General features: G+C 40.9%; 1 protein-coding gene across 9 annotated transcripts in view; it reads left to right on the forward strand.

Annotated features, from left to right (window-relative positions):
- The window catches only part of PPFIA2 (PTPRF interacting protein alpha 2), a 480721-nt gene that overhangs the window by 49928 nt on the left and 410659 nt on the right, over positions 1–20134 (forward strand). For 6 of the 9 annotated variants that reach the window (XM_040344191.1, XM_040344192.1, XM_040344193.1 and 3 more), the window contains exons 2-3: positions 2488–2738; positions 7076–7129. In XM_040344191.1, the coding sequence (XP_040200125.1) occupies positions 2493–2738; positions 7076–7129 (300 nt within the window). In that variant the 5' untranslated portion in view covers positions 2488–2492. The remainder of the gene's footprint in view (positions 1–2487; positions 2739–7075; positions 7130–20134) is intronic. The other 3 variants (XM_040344196.1, XM_040344194.1, XM_040344195.1) reach the window with 1 other exon arrangement.

A 20134-nucleotide genomic window follows, 5' to 3' on the forward strand; every position in this document is an offset into this window, starting at 1 on the left:
TGCTGTACCCATCAAATGCTGCCAGCGTGCCCATCAATTGCTGCTACTGTGCCCCATCAAATGCTGTCAGTGTGCCTATCAATTGCCGCTACTGTACTCCATCAAATGCTGCCAGTGTGCCGATCAATTGTCGCTACTGTGCCCCATCAGATACTTCCAGTGTGCCAATCAGTTGCCGCTACTGTGCCCCATCAGATGCTACCTGCACTTACCTGTCTCAGAGCGGGTCAGTGGCGGTCTCCTGCACATCCTCCATGTCTTCTTCCGTCCTCTCTCAGGCGTCCAATCACAGCGCCTAATGTTTTAGCCAATCAGGTGACCAGTAACAGACCTGGCAACCTGATTGGCTGAGAGGCAGATTTAGTGTTAGCAAAGCAAATTCCTTTGCTTTGCTAACACACAGCTATGATGCCCACTGTTCACTTTTTTGGCCGTCTATTAGAGCCTATGGCTCTAATCAGGTGCTTCCAAAAAACACCCCCGCCAGTGTAATTCAGGTGCCCTGCCCCCGAAGAGGGGCCAAACACCTGAATAGGTGGTGTCAGCAGCGACCATAGATAGATTCATGCAATGCATGAATCTATCTATGGTAATAGAGCGGTACAGGAGAGAGGGGGCGGTGCTCCTGCTCCCTTTATGGATGCACTGCCACTGCTTCCACATGATTTAATTTCAAAATGTCGGGGGGTGGGGTGTTTTCATATTTTATGTTCATATTTTATAATAATAATTTATGGTAGAAAAATTTTACATTAGGTACTCATAAGTAGGGGGTAAGGAAAATAAATAGAGGGTAGATGGTACATGGCCCCGTCCATCGCTCCTTTGATGCGATGAAGTTGTCCTATCCCCTTAGCAGAAAAACACCCCCCAAGCATAATTTTCCACCTCCATGTTTGACAGTGGGGATGGTATTCTTGGGGTCACAGGCAGCATTCCTCCTCCTTCTCCAAACATGTAAAATTGAGTTGATGCCATAGAGCTTGATTTTGGGCTCATCTGACCACAACACTTTCACTCAGTTCTCCTCTGAATCATTCAGATGTTCATTAGCAAACTTCAGACGGGCCTGTACATGTGCTTTCGCCTTGCGGACGCTGCAGCATTTCAGTCCTTCATGGCGTAATGTGTTACCAACTGTTTTCTTGGTGACTATGGTCCCAGCTGCCTTGAGATCATTGACAAGATTCTCCCGTGTAGTTCTGGGCTGAGTCCTCGCCATTCTCTTTATCATTGAAACTCCAGGAGGTGAGATCTTGCATGGAGCCCCAGACCGAGGGAGATTGAAAGTTATTTTGTGTTTCTTCCATTTGTGAAATAATCGCACCAACTGTTGTCACCCTCTCACCAAGCTGCTTGGCGATGGTCTTGTAGCCCATTGCACCCTTGAGTAGGTCTACAATCTCGTCCCTGACATCCTTGGACAGCTCTTTGGTCATGGCCATGGTGGAGAGATTGGAATCTGATTGATTGCTTCTGTGGACAAGTGTCTTTTATACAGGTAACAAGCTGAGATTAGGAGCACTCCCTTTAAGAGAGTGCTCTTGATCTCAGCTCGTTACCTGTATAGAAGACACCTGGGAGCCAGAAACTGAAACCTTGCTGATTGATAAGGGATCAAATCATTATTTCACTCAACTTTTTTGAAACCCATCTATCACTGTTAAAATAAACCTACTATTAAAATGATAGACTGATCATTTCCTTGTCAGTGGGCAAATGTACAAAATCAGCAGGGGATCAAATACTTTTTCCCTTTGCTGTATATTTTTTCTGTTTAGGACATGATGTAACATACTGTATGCATATTGATTCAGCTTCACCTATGTTGATTCATGTCCTCGTCTCTATTTTAATTGTCTATTATTTAAATAATTTTTTAAGCTTGTTTTTCAAATTGCAGGATTAGATAAATTGGTTGATTAGATCAAACATACTTAAAGCGGGGGTTCACCCGGAATTTTTTTTTTAACACTAGATTGGGCCTAATTACGGGAAGCAGAATCGGGTGTTTTGTTTAAAATGAATGCAATACATACCGTTTTAGAGATAGATGTTCTCCGCAGCTTCTGGGTATGATCTTCGGGACTGGGCGTTCCTATTTGATTGACAACCTTCCGACGGTCGAATACAGCGCGTCACGAGTTGCCGAACGTCGGTGCTGCTCTATACGGCGCCTGCACATCGACGTTCGGCTACTTTCGGAAACTGGTGACGCGCTATATGCGACGGTCGGAAGGCTGTCAATCAAATAGGAACGCCCAGTCCCGCAGCTCATACCCGGAAGCCACGGAGAACATCTATCTCTAAAACGGTAAGTACTGCATTGATTTTAAACAAAACACCCAATTCTGCTTCCCGTAATTAGGCCCAATCTAATGTTAAAAATAGATTTTTTGGGTGAACCTCCACTTTAACTCCTAAATTTACCTTTTTGAGTCTGTTTTTGGTGTATTATCTGTTCTAAAACATTTTCTGTTTTTCTAGCAACGATGTGTGAAGTAATGCCAACCATAAATGAGGACACCCCTATGAGCCAAAGGGGGTCCCAGAGTAGTGGCTCAGACTCGGACTCCCACTTTGAACAACTGATGGTGAACATGCTGGATGAGCGTGACCGGCTGCTGGATACACTGCGGGAAACTCAGGAGAGCCTCAGCATGGCCCAGCAGCGACTTCAAGATGTTATCTACGATAGAGATTCACTACAGCGTCAGCTGAATTCTGCACTGCCCCAGGTACATTAGTCATTAACAATTGTACATTTTTACAGTAATTTGCTTTCTTGTCTTTTTTTCATCTATGTAGTACCGTTAAATAACAATTGTATAATGGGGTATTAATATGAAAGCAGAACTAAACTCTTTCAACCAACATTAACTAGTTTATTCCTTATGCTGCTAGCATTAGTAAATAGATAGAAAGGTATAATATGATTTCTTTTTAATTTTCTTCAGTTGCTTGCTACTGTGGCCAAAATGATGTCATACATACCAAGACTCTTCATTGGCATTTTTTGTTTCTTTCATCTGGGGGAGGAGGGTTTTTCTCAGCTAAGCACACCCCCCTCCCCCCTGCCTGCATGCCTGAGCTAAGGGCAGATGTATTCCAGGAAGTAAATGCTAAATGAATCATCTGCTCTTAGGCCGGCCATACTCGATGCAAATTTCTTTCCTGTAACCACGGGTTGCAGAAAATAAATTTGCACGATTCCCCCATCAGTACAGATCGTGCTGACAGGGGAATCAGCTATTTTCTTCTCCTGGTGGTGGGCCATCCCCATTGAAGAAGAAGACAGTATTTATCGCAAGCGGCTGCTAAAGGAAGTGAATCAGGCAGTCTGGTTGTACCCAAGTTGATTGTTCGATCGATTAACTTGGTAATTCAGCCTGTCTGTTAACAGTTCGAATCTCAGCTGGTTCCTGCTGAACAGGCCGAAATTCGAACTGTGTGAGGATAGCCATGGCTAAAAATGCTAGGGAGGTGTTTTTCAAAGTAACAAAATAAAGCATGGAGACATGGATGGATAGGTGAGTTTCCTTAATTAATTAAATAACATTTTCAGTTTTTTGGTGCTCAGATACAGTTTAGTTCTGCTCTAAAGTATATCTAAACACAATCACTTAAAACAAATATGAAGAAGTTCTTGTTTTGTCAAAAGGGTCAGTTCACACTGTTCCAATTTGTAACCGCACACACATTGGGGTGCATTGCATTCAGGGCTGCCAATGCCCTGCAATGCATATTTTAATGGACATGCACTTTTTTTTGCATTCAAATCATCTGGTAAATCCTACCCATAAGGTGTATCCCCAGACACTTTTTTTCTAAGTGGCAACATGTTCTCAGTTTAGCTGTTGTGTTGTTTCCCTATACTATGCACTCTCAAGTCAAACTTTAACCCCCTTAGCGGTATCGCCGAGCGTGACTCGGGGTCGTTTTTCTATGCTAGGATCGGTATCCCCGAGTCACGCTCGGGGTAGATGTGCAGAGCGTGCAGCGGCGCGGCTTACCTTTCGCAGCATCCACAGACAAGTTACTTACCTTGTCCCTGGATCCTGCGATGCCACCGCGCTGTGTGAGCGAGCGGGACCTCACTCGATTCACAGTGTCCCCGTGTGCAGCCGATCTCCGTTCCCTGCGACGTTACGATGCACGGGGGCAGAGAACGGCGCCAAATTCAAAAAAGTCAACAAACACATTACATACAGTATACTGTAATCTTATAGATTACAGTACTGTATGTAAAAAATACACACCCCCCTTGTCCCTAGTGGTCTGCCCAGTGTCCTACATGTACTTTTATATAATAAAAACTGTTCTTTCTGCCTGCAAACTGTAGATTGTCCATAGCAACCAAAAGTGTCCCTTTATGTCGAAAATGGTTTTAGAGCAGCTAGAAAACAGCGATAATAAATTATAATCACTTGCAGAATTGTGCGATAGCGATTTGTGGGGAAATTCTTCATAAAAAAATAAATGTAATGACAGCGACAATTCTGCAACTGAGCAAATTTTAGTGATTTTGAGTTGATTACATTATTGAATAATTTTTATTATAATTATATTATTATTTGTTATAATTATTTATAATTATGTATTATATTATAATTTATAATTTTGTTTTTTAAAAAAATTCATACCCAGGATGCCTACTAGACGCTTGTTTGGTCAGATTTAAATGAGTTATTCCTAAGAATTGCAGGCCTACAGTATAAAACGCCAAATTTCCTTGCAAAATAATTGTACCGCTTTTGGTACGTAATTCCAGACAGAATCATACCGCCAGGGAGGTTAAACAGTCGTGTTGATACTCTTTTGTAGCAGCTGAAGTAGAACCTTGATGTTCAGCTGACTTTGGAGCTTTCACACATTCAAAATATGTTCAGAAAGAGCCCCCAGAATGTGCACAGTGCAAGATCAGACAAAACCAAACAAACTAAAAGAAAAAACTAAAACTGATTTTTGTTTTATCCTATTTTACATACATTGCTTTACAAAACTTTTCTGTTGTGAAAGTTTAGTGTTGACCCAAAAGTTATGTGTCTGAATTTTTATTTTTGATAAATAGAAATTTTGGCCTCCTATTAAAATAGATGTGCTGCAGCACAATTGAACTTGGTTTTCTCTTAGCCCTTCTGGAAATTCCCACTAAAACCCGAATACCATTTGAGCCTGCCCATTGAGTGATGCCCACCTAATGCAGTGCCTGCTTGCACAACAGTTAAATGAATAAATGTTGTAGGGGCACCCCCTTCCTGCCACTAACCCATTGTCACTGACAATTCAAAAGCCTGTAGCTTTCCCACTAGCACCTAGCCATTCATAGTCCTACATACTGTACTGCGATATGAACAGTTATGCCTCTGTTTTTAAAACCCTCCCATTGTGATCTGCAGTGACTGGGCGAGGCAGCAAGTGAGGCACAAATTCATGAGGATTTGACTTTTTAACTTTTTGAGGTTTGTGTGTAACCACCAAGCTGTCAAGTACACATAATTTGCCCCCAGACAGAATTTCCCATTATTTGTGTATATATTGCATTTGGAAATCACATAGCTAGATCAAATAAAGCTGAACATCAGGCAAACTGTTGAATGTACATGTTTGCCTGCTAAAATAATTTTATTCCTGTCCGCCAAGTCCTGAAACTTTATTACACAGTGAAAACACAAACTGGCACATCCAGAGACATGATTTTTCTTTGGTACAGTTAGTGGAGATCACCCGGAAATAACATTTTTTAACCTTAGATTCCTGCTCATTTTGTCTAGGGGAATCGGCTAGTTTTTTTAAATGGAAGCTGTACTTACCGTTTTAGAGATGCATCTTCTCCGCCGCTTTTGTAAATATGTGACAACACTGAAGAAATTACACTTTGCTGCAATGTAAAGAAGTGAGTGTACAGCTTGTATATTAGTGTAAATGTGCTATCCCATCAATATAACTCAACATTAATGTCTTTCAGACAATGTCACAAATACTTTCCAAAATGTAGAAAGGTCAAATCCTGTAAGATTTGTATTTTTTTTAAATTGCTACTTGATATCACAGGCAGGGTAGGCTTCAGCCATTTTTTCGATGTTGCTGTGCCAGAAGTGTAGGTAGGAGTACTAGGTTCCTGGTCCTAAATCCTATGTTATTAAAAAAAAAAAAAAACGGACAAACCGTAATGGATAAATTCTTTGATTAGAAAAATGAAAAAAAAAAAAAAAAAAACAGTTCTATAGTGAAGGCAATAACACAGAATGAAAATATAGTATTATAGAGTAAGCAAATATACAGTAAGCAAGAAATGTATTCATTCATAGACACCCAAAAGATGGCTAAGCCTCGCCACCTTCTTCTTCCTCCCAAGATTTCAGGGGCCAGTGGCTCCCACTGCTCTTAGTGTAGACTGTGAATCCAGGAAGAGAGACAGGCACAGCACTGGATTGGGAGAAGAGACAGGTAAGTATTTGGGGATGGGGCAGGGGGAACAGGTAGTGAAAGGTTTTTAACCTCAATGCAGACAATGCATTAAGGTAAAGAACATTTGGGGTTTAGAACCACTTTCAAATAAATTGTCTGGGGACCTCTTGCAACTGTTAAGGCCACATGTGACGATAAACACTTATGTAATGCAATTAATACAATTTAAGTGTATCAGTTAAATCTAACATAACATACAGAGGGCAGTGGTCAGGAGTATGCAATGTACTGTCTCCTGCACTACCCTCTGCAGTTCCTCTACATCTCCCTCCAGTCAAACTGCTTCTTGTTTCACATAGCCATGCTCTCTTCCTCCCAGTTTTTTATTTCTTTCATTGGCATGAATGGCATTTTGCTTGCTTTGGGGACCACAGACTCTTGGGACTGCCTCGACCGGGTTTCATCCAGACAGGGCTTAGTCATAGAGGTCTTAATACAAAATGGCAGAGTCATCATAAAAATGAGGGCAAAAGTCTTGCATTGTCCATTTTAATAATAGTATCCCACTACATGAAATCATAAAGTACATATTGCCTTGAACCCTTTAGCTCCCCTCACCCACTTACTTTTAATACCAGTTGTGTCATTTGGATTTTTGGTTTAGGAAAGTCCAGTGGTGATTGACAGAAGGCAAAAGCCATTTGATAAACAACATCATGTAAGTACCCAGGATTTTCATAAGTGTGTAGTCTCCTAGACAGTTTGAAGTCATTTTAAAATGTCTTTTAGTTTTTAGGGTACAAACGTATGTTAATTGCAGTTTTTATAAACCCTATTCCAGCTCTGAAATGCTGTGTGTCCAGCCTGTCAATTAGTTGGAAATGTAATTAGCTACTTGTTTATTCTTATGGCTTGTTAAATTGTGTTGCACACTATGAAAGGGAGCAATTTAACCTCTAATTATAAAATGTCTCTCCAATTAATTTCATGACTTTGACTCGCAGTTAGTTACTATTTTATTTGTTCATAGAAAGTGTTTAGAACACATTTTTTTTTAACCCTGGCATACACATACTCAAATGTGTGTGCAATGTCTGCTGCGTGCGAGTATGTTGGGAAAGTAATGTGTGCTTTTTTGCCTTATTTCCAGTCACAATCAAGTATTTTTTTGAATATATGTTCCAAAATGAAAAGCACTTAAAGGAAAACAATGCTAATAATGTTCTACTGGGGTATTTATATGCTTTAAATTGTTGTTGCAGCTCTACTAACTATTAACTGTAAACATCAAGACAGCATGCATACACAATCTGTTAGGCTTCATGTACACTACAGCTCCTAAACTTAATTCAGCTCATTATAAGCCTATGTGTCCATTTACACATACATTACATTACCAAAAGTATTGGGACACCTGCCTTTACACACACATGAACTTTAATGGAATTCTAGCCTTAGTCCGTATGGTTCAATATTTAGTTTGCTCACCCTTTGCAGCTATAACAGCTTTGACTCTTCTGGGAAGGCTGTCCACAAGGTTTAGGAGTGTGTCTATGGCAATGTTTGTCCATTGTTCCAGAAGTGCATTTGAACGAGAAGGCCTGGCTTGCAGTCTTCGCTCTTATTCAACCCAAAGGTGTTCTATCAGGTTGAGGTCAGGACTTTGTGCAGGCCAGTCATGTTCCTCCACCCCAAACTCACTCATCCATGTCTTTATGAACCTTTCTTTCTACACTGGTCCGCAGTCATGTTGGAAGGGGCCATCCCCAAACTGTTCCCACAAAGCTGGAAGCATGAAATTGTCCAAAATGCCTTGGTATGCTAACACCTTAATCGTTCCCCTCATTGGAACTAAGCCCAACCCCTGAAAAACATCCCCACACCATAATCCTCCTCCAGCAAATGATTTGGACCAGTGCACAAAGCAAAGTCCATAAAGACATGGATGAGCGAGTTTGGAGGGGAGGAACTTGACTGACTTGCAAAGAGTCCTGACCTCAACCTGACAGAACACCTTTGGTATGAATTAGATCAGAGAGTGCGAGCCAGGCCTTCTCGACCACATCAGTGCCTGACCTCACAAATGCACTTCGGGAAGAATGGTCAAATATTCCCATAGACACACTCCTAAATCTTATGGACAGCCTACCAAGAAGAGTTGAAGCTGTGCATGTAAAGCAAGGCATCATTTACATTTGGTAATGTAGTGTAGAGTTTTAGCAGCGCTTAGGAGCTGCTGTGATTAAGGGAAGTTCAACCTCCCTCTCCTGAATGCAGAAGAATTGTGCTCAGGATAGGAACGTTTTAACCACTTGTCGAAAGAAACCGCAAACTGTGTTCTGTTGTGTTTTTAGTTTTCCTGTGGCCGGGGTACATAACGACCAAGTGTACATGAAGCCTTATGGCATTACCAGTATGTTAAATTTCCATTCTTTCAAAAGAACAAAAAAACAAATGGGGCCACTTTAAGATGTTTAACTATTGTATACCACATAATAACTACAATATAATGCATGCTTATGAGTAAAGATGTGGCAATGCTTAACTTCTCAGTTTCTAATTTACATGCACCTTTATTTGGGGAAGCGCTGTGGCATTTGTAGAATATGATTTTTTCTGGTGATTGAAAATGTATTTGTGGGTTTTGTATTGCCTTCAGATTATTTAGGGCTCGTGCACACAGATGGTTTTCCACACCCTGAGAGCTCCAAGTGGTGCATACAGTCAGTTATAGAAGTTAATGGTTGTATACAGCCATGCATGGGTAAACGGTGATGCTTTTTTGCGTCAGCTTTTACATGTGCACATTTGTATTACATATTGATTTGGCGAATACACCAAGTGCGAATGCACATAGAAACACTAATGCAAAGAAATTGCAAAAAACATGTTTACCCGAGTACAGCTGCCTAGGTGCCTAGGTGCCATCTGTGGCTCCCCATGTCTGAAAACACACAGTTTTTTTTTAGTATTCAGCACCACAGACCATCCATGTGCATGAAGCCTTGAAGCCATGAAGCATGAAGCCATGAAGTACACACGATCATTTTCGGCATGAAAAAAACGATGTTTTTCGGCATGTAGAAAACACAAAGTTTTTCAGACTTCATCATTAAAACAACGTTGCCCACACACCATTGTTTTAAAAAAATGCTCTAGCAAAGCGTGGTGATGTACAACACGTACGATGGTCTTAAAGGGGAAGTTCCATGCAGATGACGCCACCCTTTGGGCTGCTTTAGCTGATTCCATGTTAGTAAAAGACGATTCTTGCTTTTCTGTCTGTTACAGCGTGATGAATGTGCTTACTCTATTATGAACGGTAGTTTTACCAGAACGAGCGCTCCCGTCTCATAACTTGCTTCTGAGCATGCGCAGGTTTTTAACGTTGTTTTAGCCCACACAAGATCATTTTTTACAACCCGAAAAACGACATAGTTTAAAACGTCGTTTAAAAATGCAGCATGTTCGAAAAAAAAATTGTAGTTTTTCAGAAGCCGAAAAATGATGTGAAGCCCACACACAATCATTTTAAATGCATTTTTTTAAAAACAACGTTTTTTTCATGCTGAAAAATGATCGTGTGTACGCGGCATTAGGCAATTACTTCCTACTACCTGAAAGAACTAATGCATTTGTTTTGGTCAGATCTCTTCTATTATTTCTATAAGCTCAATATGATCTTGGAACTGGTCATTTAGAATTTACAAAAGCTTAGAAACCATTATTTTTTAAATCTCTGCATTATGACTTAAACTCTGCCCTACAGTACTGTTGCAGTACATAGCTAGTATGTATTACGGTACTTGTCTGTTTTTGTCTTACTACCTATACACAGTTGTGTGAAAAATTATTTGCCTCCTTTCTGATTTTTTTTTTTTTTTGCATATTTGGAACACTTAAATGACTCAGCTCATCAAACAAATTGTATTATTACACAAAGATAACTAGAGTAAATACAAAATTATGTTTTTAAATGATGGTTATATATATTAGGGCAAAAAAGCTGTCCAAACCTGCCTGCCTTAATAACTGGGTGTGCCACCCTTGGCAGCAACAACTGCAATCATGCATTTGCGATTAATGGCAATGATTTTTTCACATTGTTGTGGAGCAATTTTGGCCCACTCTTCTTTGCAGAATTGTTTTAATTCAGCCACATTGGAGGGTTTTACGGCATGAACGGCCTGTATGATACAGCATCTCAATTGGATTTAAGTCTGGGCTTTGACTAGGCCACTCCAAAACCTACATTTTGCTTTGTTTGAACAATTTGGAAGTGGACTTGGTGTTGTTTTTCGGATCATTGTCCTGCTGCATAACTTAAGTGCACTTGAGCTTGAGGTCACAAACTAATGGTAGAGCTCAGAATTTATGGTTCCATCAATTATGGTAATTTGTCCAGGTCCTGAAACTGCAAAGCAGCCCCAGACCATCACACTATCATCACCATTTCTGACTGTTGGTATGAGTACTTGTACTTGGGCAAATGCTCCCGATGCTTCACCCGATACTTGTACTGTCAGGGGTGATCAGTGCATGGGGAAGTTACAGGCACCAATCACCGATATATAGTGTATTCCGGCGTGTATCCCGCCGTGTATTCCTCCCTGTATTCCCGCCGTGTATTCCCGCCATGTATTCCCGCCGTGTATTCTGCCGTGTATTCCCGCCGTTTATTCCCGCCAATGTTTCAGTTTATGAATGAAGAGAAGACGCTGTCTTCACTCCATTCATTTTCAGCGCAGCTGATGCTGCTGAGAAAGGGACTGGGGAACATGTGTCCCTAGTCCCTTTCTCTGCCTCAAAGGGGAGATGTCAGAGGTCTGTTAAGACCCCTGATATCTCACCAAAGCCCCCCAACAGGGCTGAAAAAAATAAAAATAAATAAAGAATAAAAAATAAATAAAAAAAGAATAAAAAAATGATTGTAGAAAATAATAAAAAAATGTAAGAAAAAACACACTGACACGGTGCACCCCCCCTCCCCCTTAAAAAAAAAGAAAGCATTATAAATAAAAAAAAATATTGTAAAAAAAAATATTGTAAAAAATGTAAAACAAATTGTTAAAGATAAAAAAAAAAAACTACTGACACATGTGCTGCTGTCACATGAGATTAAAAAAAAGTATCGGTATTTCGTATCGGCGAGTACTTGAAAAAAAGTATCGGTACTTGTACTCGGTCTTAAAAAAGTGGTATCGGGACAACCCTACTTGTTATGATGTTATAGTTTTATGCCAGATGTAACGGGATGCACACCTTCCAAAAAGTTAAATTTTTGTCTCATCATTCCACAGAATTTTTAACTAAAAGTCTTGGGGACAATCAAGATGTTTTTTTGGTAAATGTGAGATGAGCCTTTTTGTTCTTTTTGGTCAGCAGTGGCTTTGGCCCTGGAATTCTCCCATGGATGCCATTTTTGCCCAGTCCCTTTCTCATTGTTGAATCTTGAACATTGATCTTACCAGAGGCAAGTGAGGCCTGCAGTTCTTTAGATGTTGTTCTGAGTTCTTTTATGACCTCCTGGATGAGTTGTCATCATGCTCTTGGAGTAAATTTTGTAGGCCAGCCACTCCTGGGAAGGTTCACCACTGTTCAAAGTTATCTCTATTTGTGGATAATGGCTCTCCCCATGGTTCTCTGGAGTTCAAAAACCTTAGAAATGGCTTTGAAACCCTTCCTAGACCGATACATGTGCATTAATTTGTTTCTAATCTGTTCTTGAATTTTTTTTTAGATTGTGGCATGATGTGTGGCTTTTTGTGAGCATGCTTCACTTTGTCAGATAGCTTTTATTTATGTAAATTATTGATTCAACAGGTCTGACAGTATTCATGCCTGGGTGTGGCAAGTGAAATTTAACTCAGCTTTCCAAAACATTGTGGTTAATCACAGTTCAGTTCATTGATGATTCAGCATGGGAGGAAGCGATTACTTTTTCATATAGGGCCAGGCAGGTTTGAACAGCTTTTTTCCCTCAATAAATGAAATAATAATTAAAAAACTGCATCTTGAATTTACTCAGGTTATCTTTGAGTAATATTAAAATATGTTTGATGATCTGAATCATTTAAGTGTGAGAAATATGCAAAAAAAAAAAAGGAGGTGGCAAATACTTTTTCACACAACTATGTACCTATAATAAATTAAGTACTAGGGCAAGGAATGACCTGTAGCAACGCACTCCTTATTTTAAGAAAGGTAGAGAACATTTGCAGTACTGTATAGCAATGGATGGACTAGCTCCATTTTGCTTTGCCTTTAAAATATTTTTATTTTGCTTGGGAAAGGGCTAGAACCTTTGTCGGGTTTTATTGTTTGGTTACAGAAGACCTCTCCAAAAGGTAAATGTACAGCAATAAAATCACTAAATGTATCAATACGTATTAGGAAGAGTTAGAACCTCTGTTGGATTTAAATTGCCGTGTGCGGTGTTGTGCAGGAAAATCCCATTGTGGTCAAAGGGAGTGGGTGATTTTGGCCGAAAGAGATACAGACATCACAAACAACCTGACAGAGGTTCTAAATACTCTCTCTCTCTCTCTCTCTCTCTCTCTCTCTGTATATCTCTCTCTCTCTCTCTCTCTCTCTCTCTCTATATATATATATATATATATATATATATATATATATATATATATATATATATATATATATATATATATATATATATATATATATATATATATATATATATATGTATATATATATATATATATATAAATGAATTATTGCACTTTAAATGTATCTCAAAGCAAAAACAGAATACATTGCAGCTTGCCAGTTCTTGCATTGGTTGGTTGAATTACTTTTCTTTTTTCTTGCTTCTTCATTATTGTAACCTAGTGATACTGCAAGTACCACACTTTCTGCCTTAGGGTGGCTGTGCTCACTCTTCCACTGTATGTATAGAAGAGCAGTGTTGCCACCCTTGGACAGCGGTATTGTCAACCTCTGGAGAGAGTAGTGTTTAGAATAGAAACATTGCCACCAAGTTGAGCACACGACCACTTGAAAGTCAGGTTTACCATCTTAAATATCATAAAGTCATTAATACCTTACTATAGGTATTATTAAACCTGTGTCCCAGTTTGGTTCCAAGAAATAGATAAAAATTGAAAAATTTCACATAGTTTACAAGAATATGGGGCCAGATTCACGTAGGTGAGCGGCGGCGTAACGTATCGTAGATACGTTACACCGCCGCAATTTTTCATCGCAAGTGCCTGATTCACCAAGCACTTGCGATGAAAACCTACGCCGTCGGCCTCCGGGCCAATTCAAATGGGCGTGTGCCATTTAAATTAGGCGCGCTCCCGCGCCGGACCTATTGCGCAATTCCCGTTGTGCTTTGCGCGCCGCGACGTCAGTTTTTCGAACGGCGACGCGCGTAGCGTAATTCCGTATTCCCGGACGGCTTACGCAAGCGACGTTCATTTTTAAATTTCGACGCGGGAACGACGGCCATACTTTAGACAGCAATACGTTTGCTGACTAAAGTTAGGGCACCAAAAAAAAACACTAACTTTGCGACGGGAAACTAGACTAGCGGCGACGTAGCGAACGCGAAAAACCGCCGTGTATCGCCGTAACTCCTAATTTGCATACCCGACGCTGGTTTACGACGCAAACTCCCCCAGCGGCGGCCGCGGTACTGCATCCTAAGATCCGACAGTGTAAAACAATTACACCTGTCGGATCTTAGGGATATCTATGCGTAACTGATTCTATGAATCAGTCGCATAGATAGAAACAGAGATACGACGGCGTATCAGGAGATACGCCGTCGTATCTCTTTTGTGATTCTGGCCTATAGGTTTTAATCCATACCTTTAACCGTTGTACACAGCATTTTATGAAAGTCTTCTAAATGTTCAGGTACTTATATGCCATTGCTGAATTTTATCAATTAATCGATGTTGTCAATGATCAGTTATCAGTCTGATAACTGTTATTCTGTATCTATTCCCAGAGTGATACTTTTGTACTAAATTTTGTACTTGTCATTTATTTGTCACTTTTTTTTATCAATGTAACCTGCTCAGTACAGGTTTTTGTTTGCCATAGTTGTTTGGCATATTGTACTCCTTTTTGCTACTGGCGAATGGGGGGAGTTTTTAATGTGTTTTATTATCACGATATTCATAATGTAGTATTCTTGTTAAAAGCCATATTATGTTCTTATTTGCTCATCTATAACTTATTTAATTTAAGTTCATTCAAATCCAAGACTTGTGCTTATGATTCAATAACAGAGTCATTCAATGTTGTGGCACATGTAGTTCTTTCACTCTGTGTCAATGGGATGTGTGTACAGTAAATGTGCCAAGCAAATGAAGAAGGCAATCAGTGATGGAAAAACAAAATGCAAATAAAATAGGGCTCACCAAGGCAACAGACAGGGAATCTGTAGTACTGTTTAGTTTCTTTCACATGCATGCATGCATAGCATACCTCCCAACTTTCTGAGATGGGAATGAGGGACACCTATCAGCAAAAGTATGCAGGCATAGGACACACCCCTTGCCACACCCCCTTAAAGGAGAATTGTACTAAAATAATAATATTGGTTAAACTCACAAGTGCTTTTTTACCACTACTATTCCTTTATATTGGCTTTTAGAATTTACAAATGCAGAAATTTAGAAATCAGGTAAAAGGTTTAGTACTGGGAAACACGTTTTAATAGATAAAAAGTGCATTTTATATACATCTATATAGATTAGACCAAAATGAGGGGCAAATGAGGAGAAATGAGGGACAGAGGGACATTGCTCCAAATCAAGGACAGTCCCTCGAAATCAGGGACAGTTGGGAGGTATGTGCATAGCAGCACAATGAATCTGCTGTTACATGTCCATTCTAGTGCTGATCCCAGCCTGTCCTCCTCTCTCATCAATCCCAGCTGATTTCACATATAAGAACTGAGGATGGATAGAAGAGAAGGGCAGGCAGGGATCAGCACAGTACAGGTAGAAGTATGCTTCTCTACACTGATTTCCAGATACACCTTATTACAGATTCACCTAAAACATGTGCTCGCCTGGCTGCAATATTTTTACCAGCTGGCATCACATCAACAGCCACTGCGAAGTAGACAGGATGTTTTTCCCGAGCTGCAAACATGCATATAATCCCTTGCTGCCCTCTGCAGTGATGTGAGTGAGTGAATAACTTGTATAGCACTACAAATGCGAACTAAATCAACTTAAGGTGCTTTGCATCCATAGTCATCCTGAGCCTTCAAAAAAGGTGGGTCTTAAGTTTTTTTCTGAAGGCCCGATGTCACAGGTGTTGGTACTACAAGGGAGGTATTGGGTACCTGGAGGTACTCACTGTCAGTGCACAGTGGTGAATTGGGGTGGACCACCTGGAGACTTGTTGCAGAACCTTAGGCTTCTGTGGAACCTGGGGTTGAGAAACACTGCCTAAACTACAGCAGACAACATGGGAACATCTGTCAGAAAAAACAGTTGATGTTTAATGAACAAGGGGCCAGATTCAGAGAGAACTTACGCCGACGTATCTGTTAAAACGCCGCGTAAGTTCTAGGATGCGCCGTCGTATCTATGCGCTGTATTCTTAAAACCAGATACGCCTGAATTCTGGCTCCATCCGACCGACGTAAGTCTCCTACGCCGTCGTATCTTGGGTGCATATTTACGCTGGGCGCTAGGGGCGCTTCCGTTGATTTACGCGTTGAATGTGTAAATGACCTAAATATGCCGATTCACGAACGTACTTGCGCCCGTCGAAGTAAGCGACGTCGTTTATGTAAAGCGTACGTCCGGCGTATAGTTATCCCTCATAAAGCAGGGGTAAGTCATGTTAGGGTATGGAAGTCGAACAGCCGTCGGATTTTACGTTGTTTGCGTAAGTCGTACATGAATGGGGCTGGGCGTAGGTTACGTTTACATCGAAAGCATTGAGCCGACGTATCTTAGGGAGTATATGCGACGTGATTCTGAGCATGCGCGCTCATGCGACATTCGATCGGCCATTCATTTACATGGGGTCACGGTTAATTTAAATACATCACGCCCACTACCTGCCTACTTTGAATTAAGCGGGCTTACGCCGGCCCATTTACGTTACGCCGGCGCAAATATGGGAGCGAGTGCTTTGTGAATACTCAGCTTGCCTCTCAATATTACGTTGGCGTAGCGGATATGAGATGCGCTACGCCGGCACAAAGATACACCGCTGTCTCTGAATCCGGGCCAAGTACAAGGATGAGAAATGGGCAGTTTGGTGAGTTCACTGCTCTTCAGTACAACATTAATAGTTTATCAAAATATAGTGAGCTTTAAAAAAAAAAAAAAAAAACAGGAGGATTGGAGATTGGTCAAAAGAATTGATAATCTAACTTGTGTGGTTTGTACTCTGTATGGTGCACATTTAAAGTTTGATTAAACGAACTGCTGACACTTCTATCTCCAATTTTGTTTGATTAAAATGTTCTTTTAATTTTTGTTAGATAAAAAAAAACACATTAGTGCTCAAGTAATTGTTTTTCTCTTGCCTTACTTCATTCTGCTTGGTTCTCATAAACCTCATGGATCAGACTGCACAATGTAATTTAAAAGGTCTGGTTTCTGTTCAGTTGAAATTTTGGGCAGCAAAATAGATTTTTTCTACTTTCTATGTGAAGTCAAATAGATTAGCTTCCCTCTTTGTGTAGGCTGCAGGTTTTATTCCTTGTCCTTGGTCTGTCGTATTACTGTTTGAGCCTAGATGTTTTAGATAGAAAGTGTATTCAAGCGTTGGCTTTCCCAGGTTAAAGAAGAAAATCTTCTCAGATTTGTAATAGTGTTCAGGTTTAAAGACTGAAGGTCAGTCCCAAACTTTAACTTGAAATAAGTCATGGGTAATATTAAGGTATGTCTCTAGGATCATTGTCTTGTTGGAATATCCAGATTTTTTTTTTCATTCTTGATTTGCCCCTGGCTGTGCACCTTGGCTTTCAGAGTCTGTTAATACGTAGAAATTCTTATTCCCTCTGCACACAATATTTTCTGTTGCTATAGCATCAAAAAATGTAATAGATGGAATTCGATTGCGATTGTATAATATATAAATGTTCAATGTGTTAACTTAAAGGGGAAAGTTATTTGCCACAAAAGACACAAGGATGCATTTTTATTGGATAAAAAAAGATTACATTTTGGCATGTGAAAAGGGTTCTGTTCTGGCTGGGTGCTTTTCAAAAATTCACATTGTAAAGGGGTACCAGTGCTTTTTTTTCTTCCTAGAAAAATGTGTACTGCTTTCATGGTCAGTGATGGGTGGAGCGATTGAGGGGGTACTCAACCCAGAGCTGGGTCCTGGTTCTACCCCAGCCAGACAAGTGAGTGTTCCTGGGGCTTCGGGGCATGACTGTCCAGCTCCTGGACAGCCGGGCCCGACTGTCCAGCCCTTGTCCATTACTGGACAGCAAGGCCTGACTGTCCAGCCCCAGTCCATTACTGGACAGCAGGGCCTGACTGTCCAGCCCCTGTCCATTACTTGACAGCGGGGCCTGACTATCCAGCCCCTATCTATTACTGGACAGCAATGCCTGACTGTCCAGCCCCAGTCCATTACTGGACAGCAGGGCCTGACTATCCAGCCCCTGTCCATTACTGGACAGCGGGGCCTGACTATCCAGCCCCTGTCCATTACTGGACAGCGGGGCCTGACTATCCAGCCCCTGTCCATTACTGGACAGCAGGGCCTGACTGTCCAGCCCCTGTCCATTACTGGACAGCAGGGCCTGACTGTCCAGCCCCTGTCCATTACTGGACAGCAGGGCCTGACTGTCCAGCCCCTGTCAATTACTGGTCATTAGCAAGGAAGAGCTCGGGAGGCTATAGAAGGAGGCTGAGGAGAGAAAGAGGCTGCGGCTCTGTGTTTCTCATAAGATGTATCACCTACCCCTTTAATGCCAAGCAGCCCACGGAAATGGCTAGTAGGTAGCAGAAGGTGTACAGAACAATAAAGGATGAGACTTCTTCCTATGAAAAGGGTCGTAGATCTGTATCAGCACAGTTGCTGAAAAAAACTCTTGGGGGGGGGGGGGGGGGTGAAGCTGTAACATGATCACTGAAGTGTAGATGCTAACATTGATTGATGGTCATGAGGCCCAGCAACAGCAGCTGCAGTCTATTCTTGAAGAAATTTGAGGGAGTTTAGGCCAGCCAGCTTCTGTATTTTTCTGCTAGGACTTATTTTTCCTAAGCAAGATGGTCTTCTAAAATTAGGCAGTTGACTGTTTTGCATCTATAGCTCTGTCAGTTGGCATATTGCAAAGGGAACAAAATAAAGTTTGTATGTTTCATGTAGAGTTTATAATATATGTAGTTGTCATTTACATTCTTTCATTGACATTATCATCTGTTGGTTTATAATCCTTCCCCTTCAGATGTACGCAAAGGTGGCAGATCCGAGATAGGCCTTATTCTGCATACTTCGTTTGTGCTGGGAGCTCATGGTAGGCTACGTACCATAGAAAGCTCTGTTTAACCAAAGCTTGTTATTTTTAGCCAGCACGTGGCTTTTCCTATTAACGTGTCACTTCACAATATTGCCAGCAGAGTGATTGGACGTGCTCTAATTCAGCCAACTAATGCAGAATGGTTATAGAGAAGCAGGAATAAACACAAGTCACATTTCTCACAAGTGAATCCTCTCTCTACTCATTTGAATACGTGTGTTTAGGCTGCTATGTGGGCAGCGTCTGAACAGTACCTTTTCGTAGTATGAGGCAAGTCATCTATTTCATAAAATTAAACAAAAACACAGTTGCTGCTCATTTTGAGACAATATAAATCTGGGAGAAATGTATAATAAATACATCTGCTGATGACTTTACACTATGGCAGGAACATCAGCTTTGGGCGTATATGAGCGGAAACAATCTTGTCCGGGTGAACTGTTGGCATTCTATTTGAGCACAATTTTTCAATCAATAAGCCATTATGTGTTGGAATGCATATGTACCGCTGGCTGGAAAAAGTCTATTGTTTGAGATTGTCAAGGTCTGTAGAAATGGAATCCTCTTATTTGAAAACACTTCTGATTAAATATATGCTTGTCTAATTATAGCAGGTTATTGGTCAATGATATTGGGTCTTTCTTGTTCTTATAGGCTTTTACTTTAATACTGTATATATTAGATGTAACATAACTAAGATAAATATACATTTTTTGGACTTTAAATATTTTTCTTTTTTTAAATGGTCGCATTTATTATTTTCCATATACCTTGGCTGGATTGCCATCTCTGTTAAGATTTTATTGTCCACAATTTTTAGGCTGAGGGTAGAACTTTATGAATGCTGAGGAAATCTTGTGAGATTCTAGTGTGTGCAGGGATGGACTGGCCATTGGGACTACAAGGAGTTTCCCGGTGGGCCGATAGCTCAGTGGGCCAGCTTCAGTGACAGCAGACTGCCGCCCCCTCCGCTCCTCTGTCTCTCCCTCCCCGCAGCGCTCACCTGGGGGGAACAAAGAAGCAGGGGGAGGACCAGAGGAGCAGGGGGGACAACAGGGGAGCATGGGGGAGGGGACAGACAGCTGACTCAACAGCTATGGCTTGGGAGTTTCTCACTTCGGCCTAATCTTGTCCCATAAGGGGGGCACCAAACTGATTCTTTCCACCGGGTGAAATAATGTCTAGGTTCCCCACTGGTACTGCCTATAAGAGTACCAGTACCATCTGTTCTACTCTAATAAAGTAGAA

Source organism: Rana temporaria, chromosome 3 (assembly GCF_905171775.1).
Source record: "Rana temporaria chromosome 3, aRanTem1.1, whole genome shotgun sequence".
Taxonomy (NCBI): domain Eukaryota; kingdom Metazoa; phylum Chordata; class Amphibia; order Anura; family Ranidae; genus Rana; species Rana temporaria.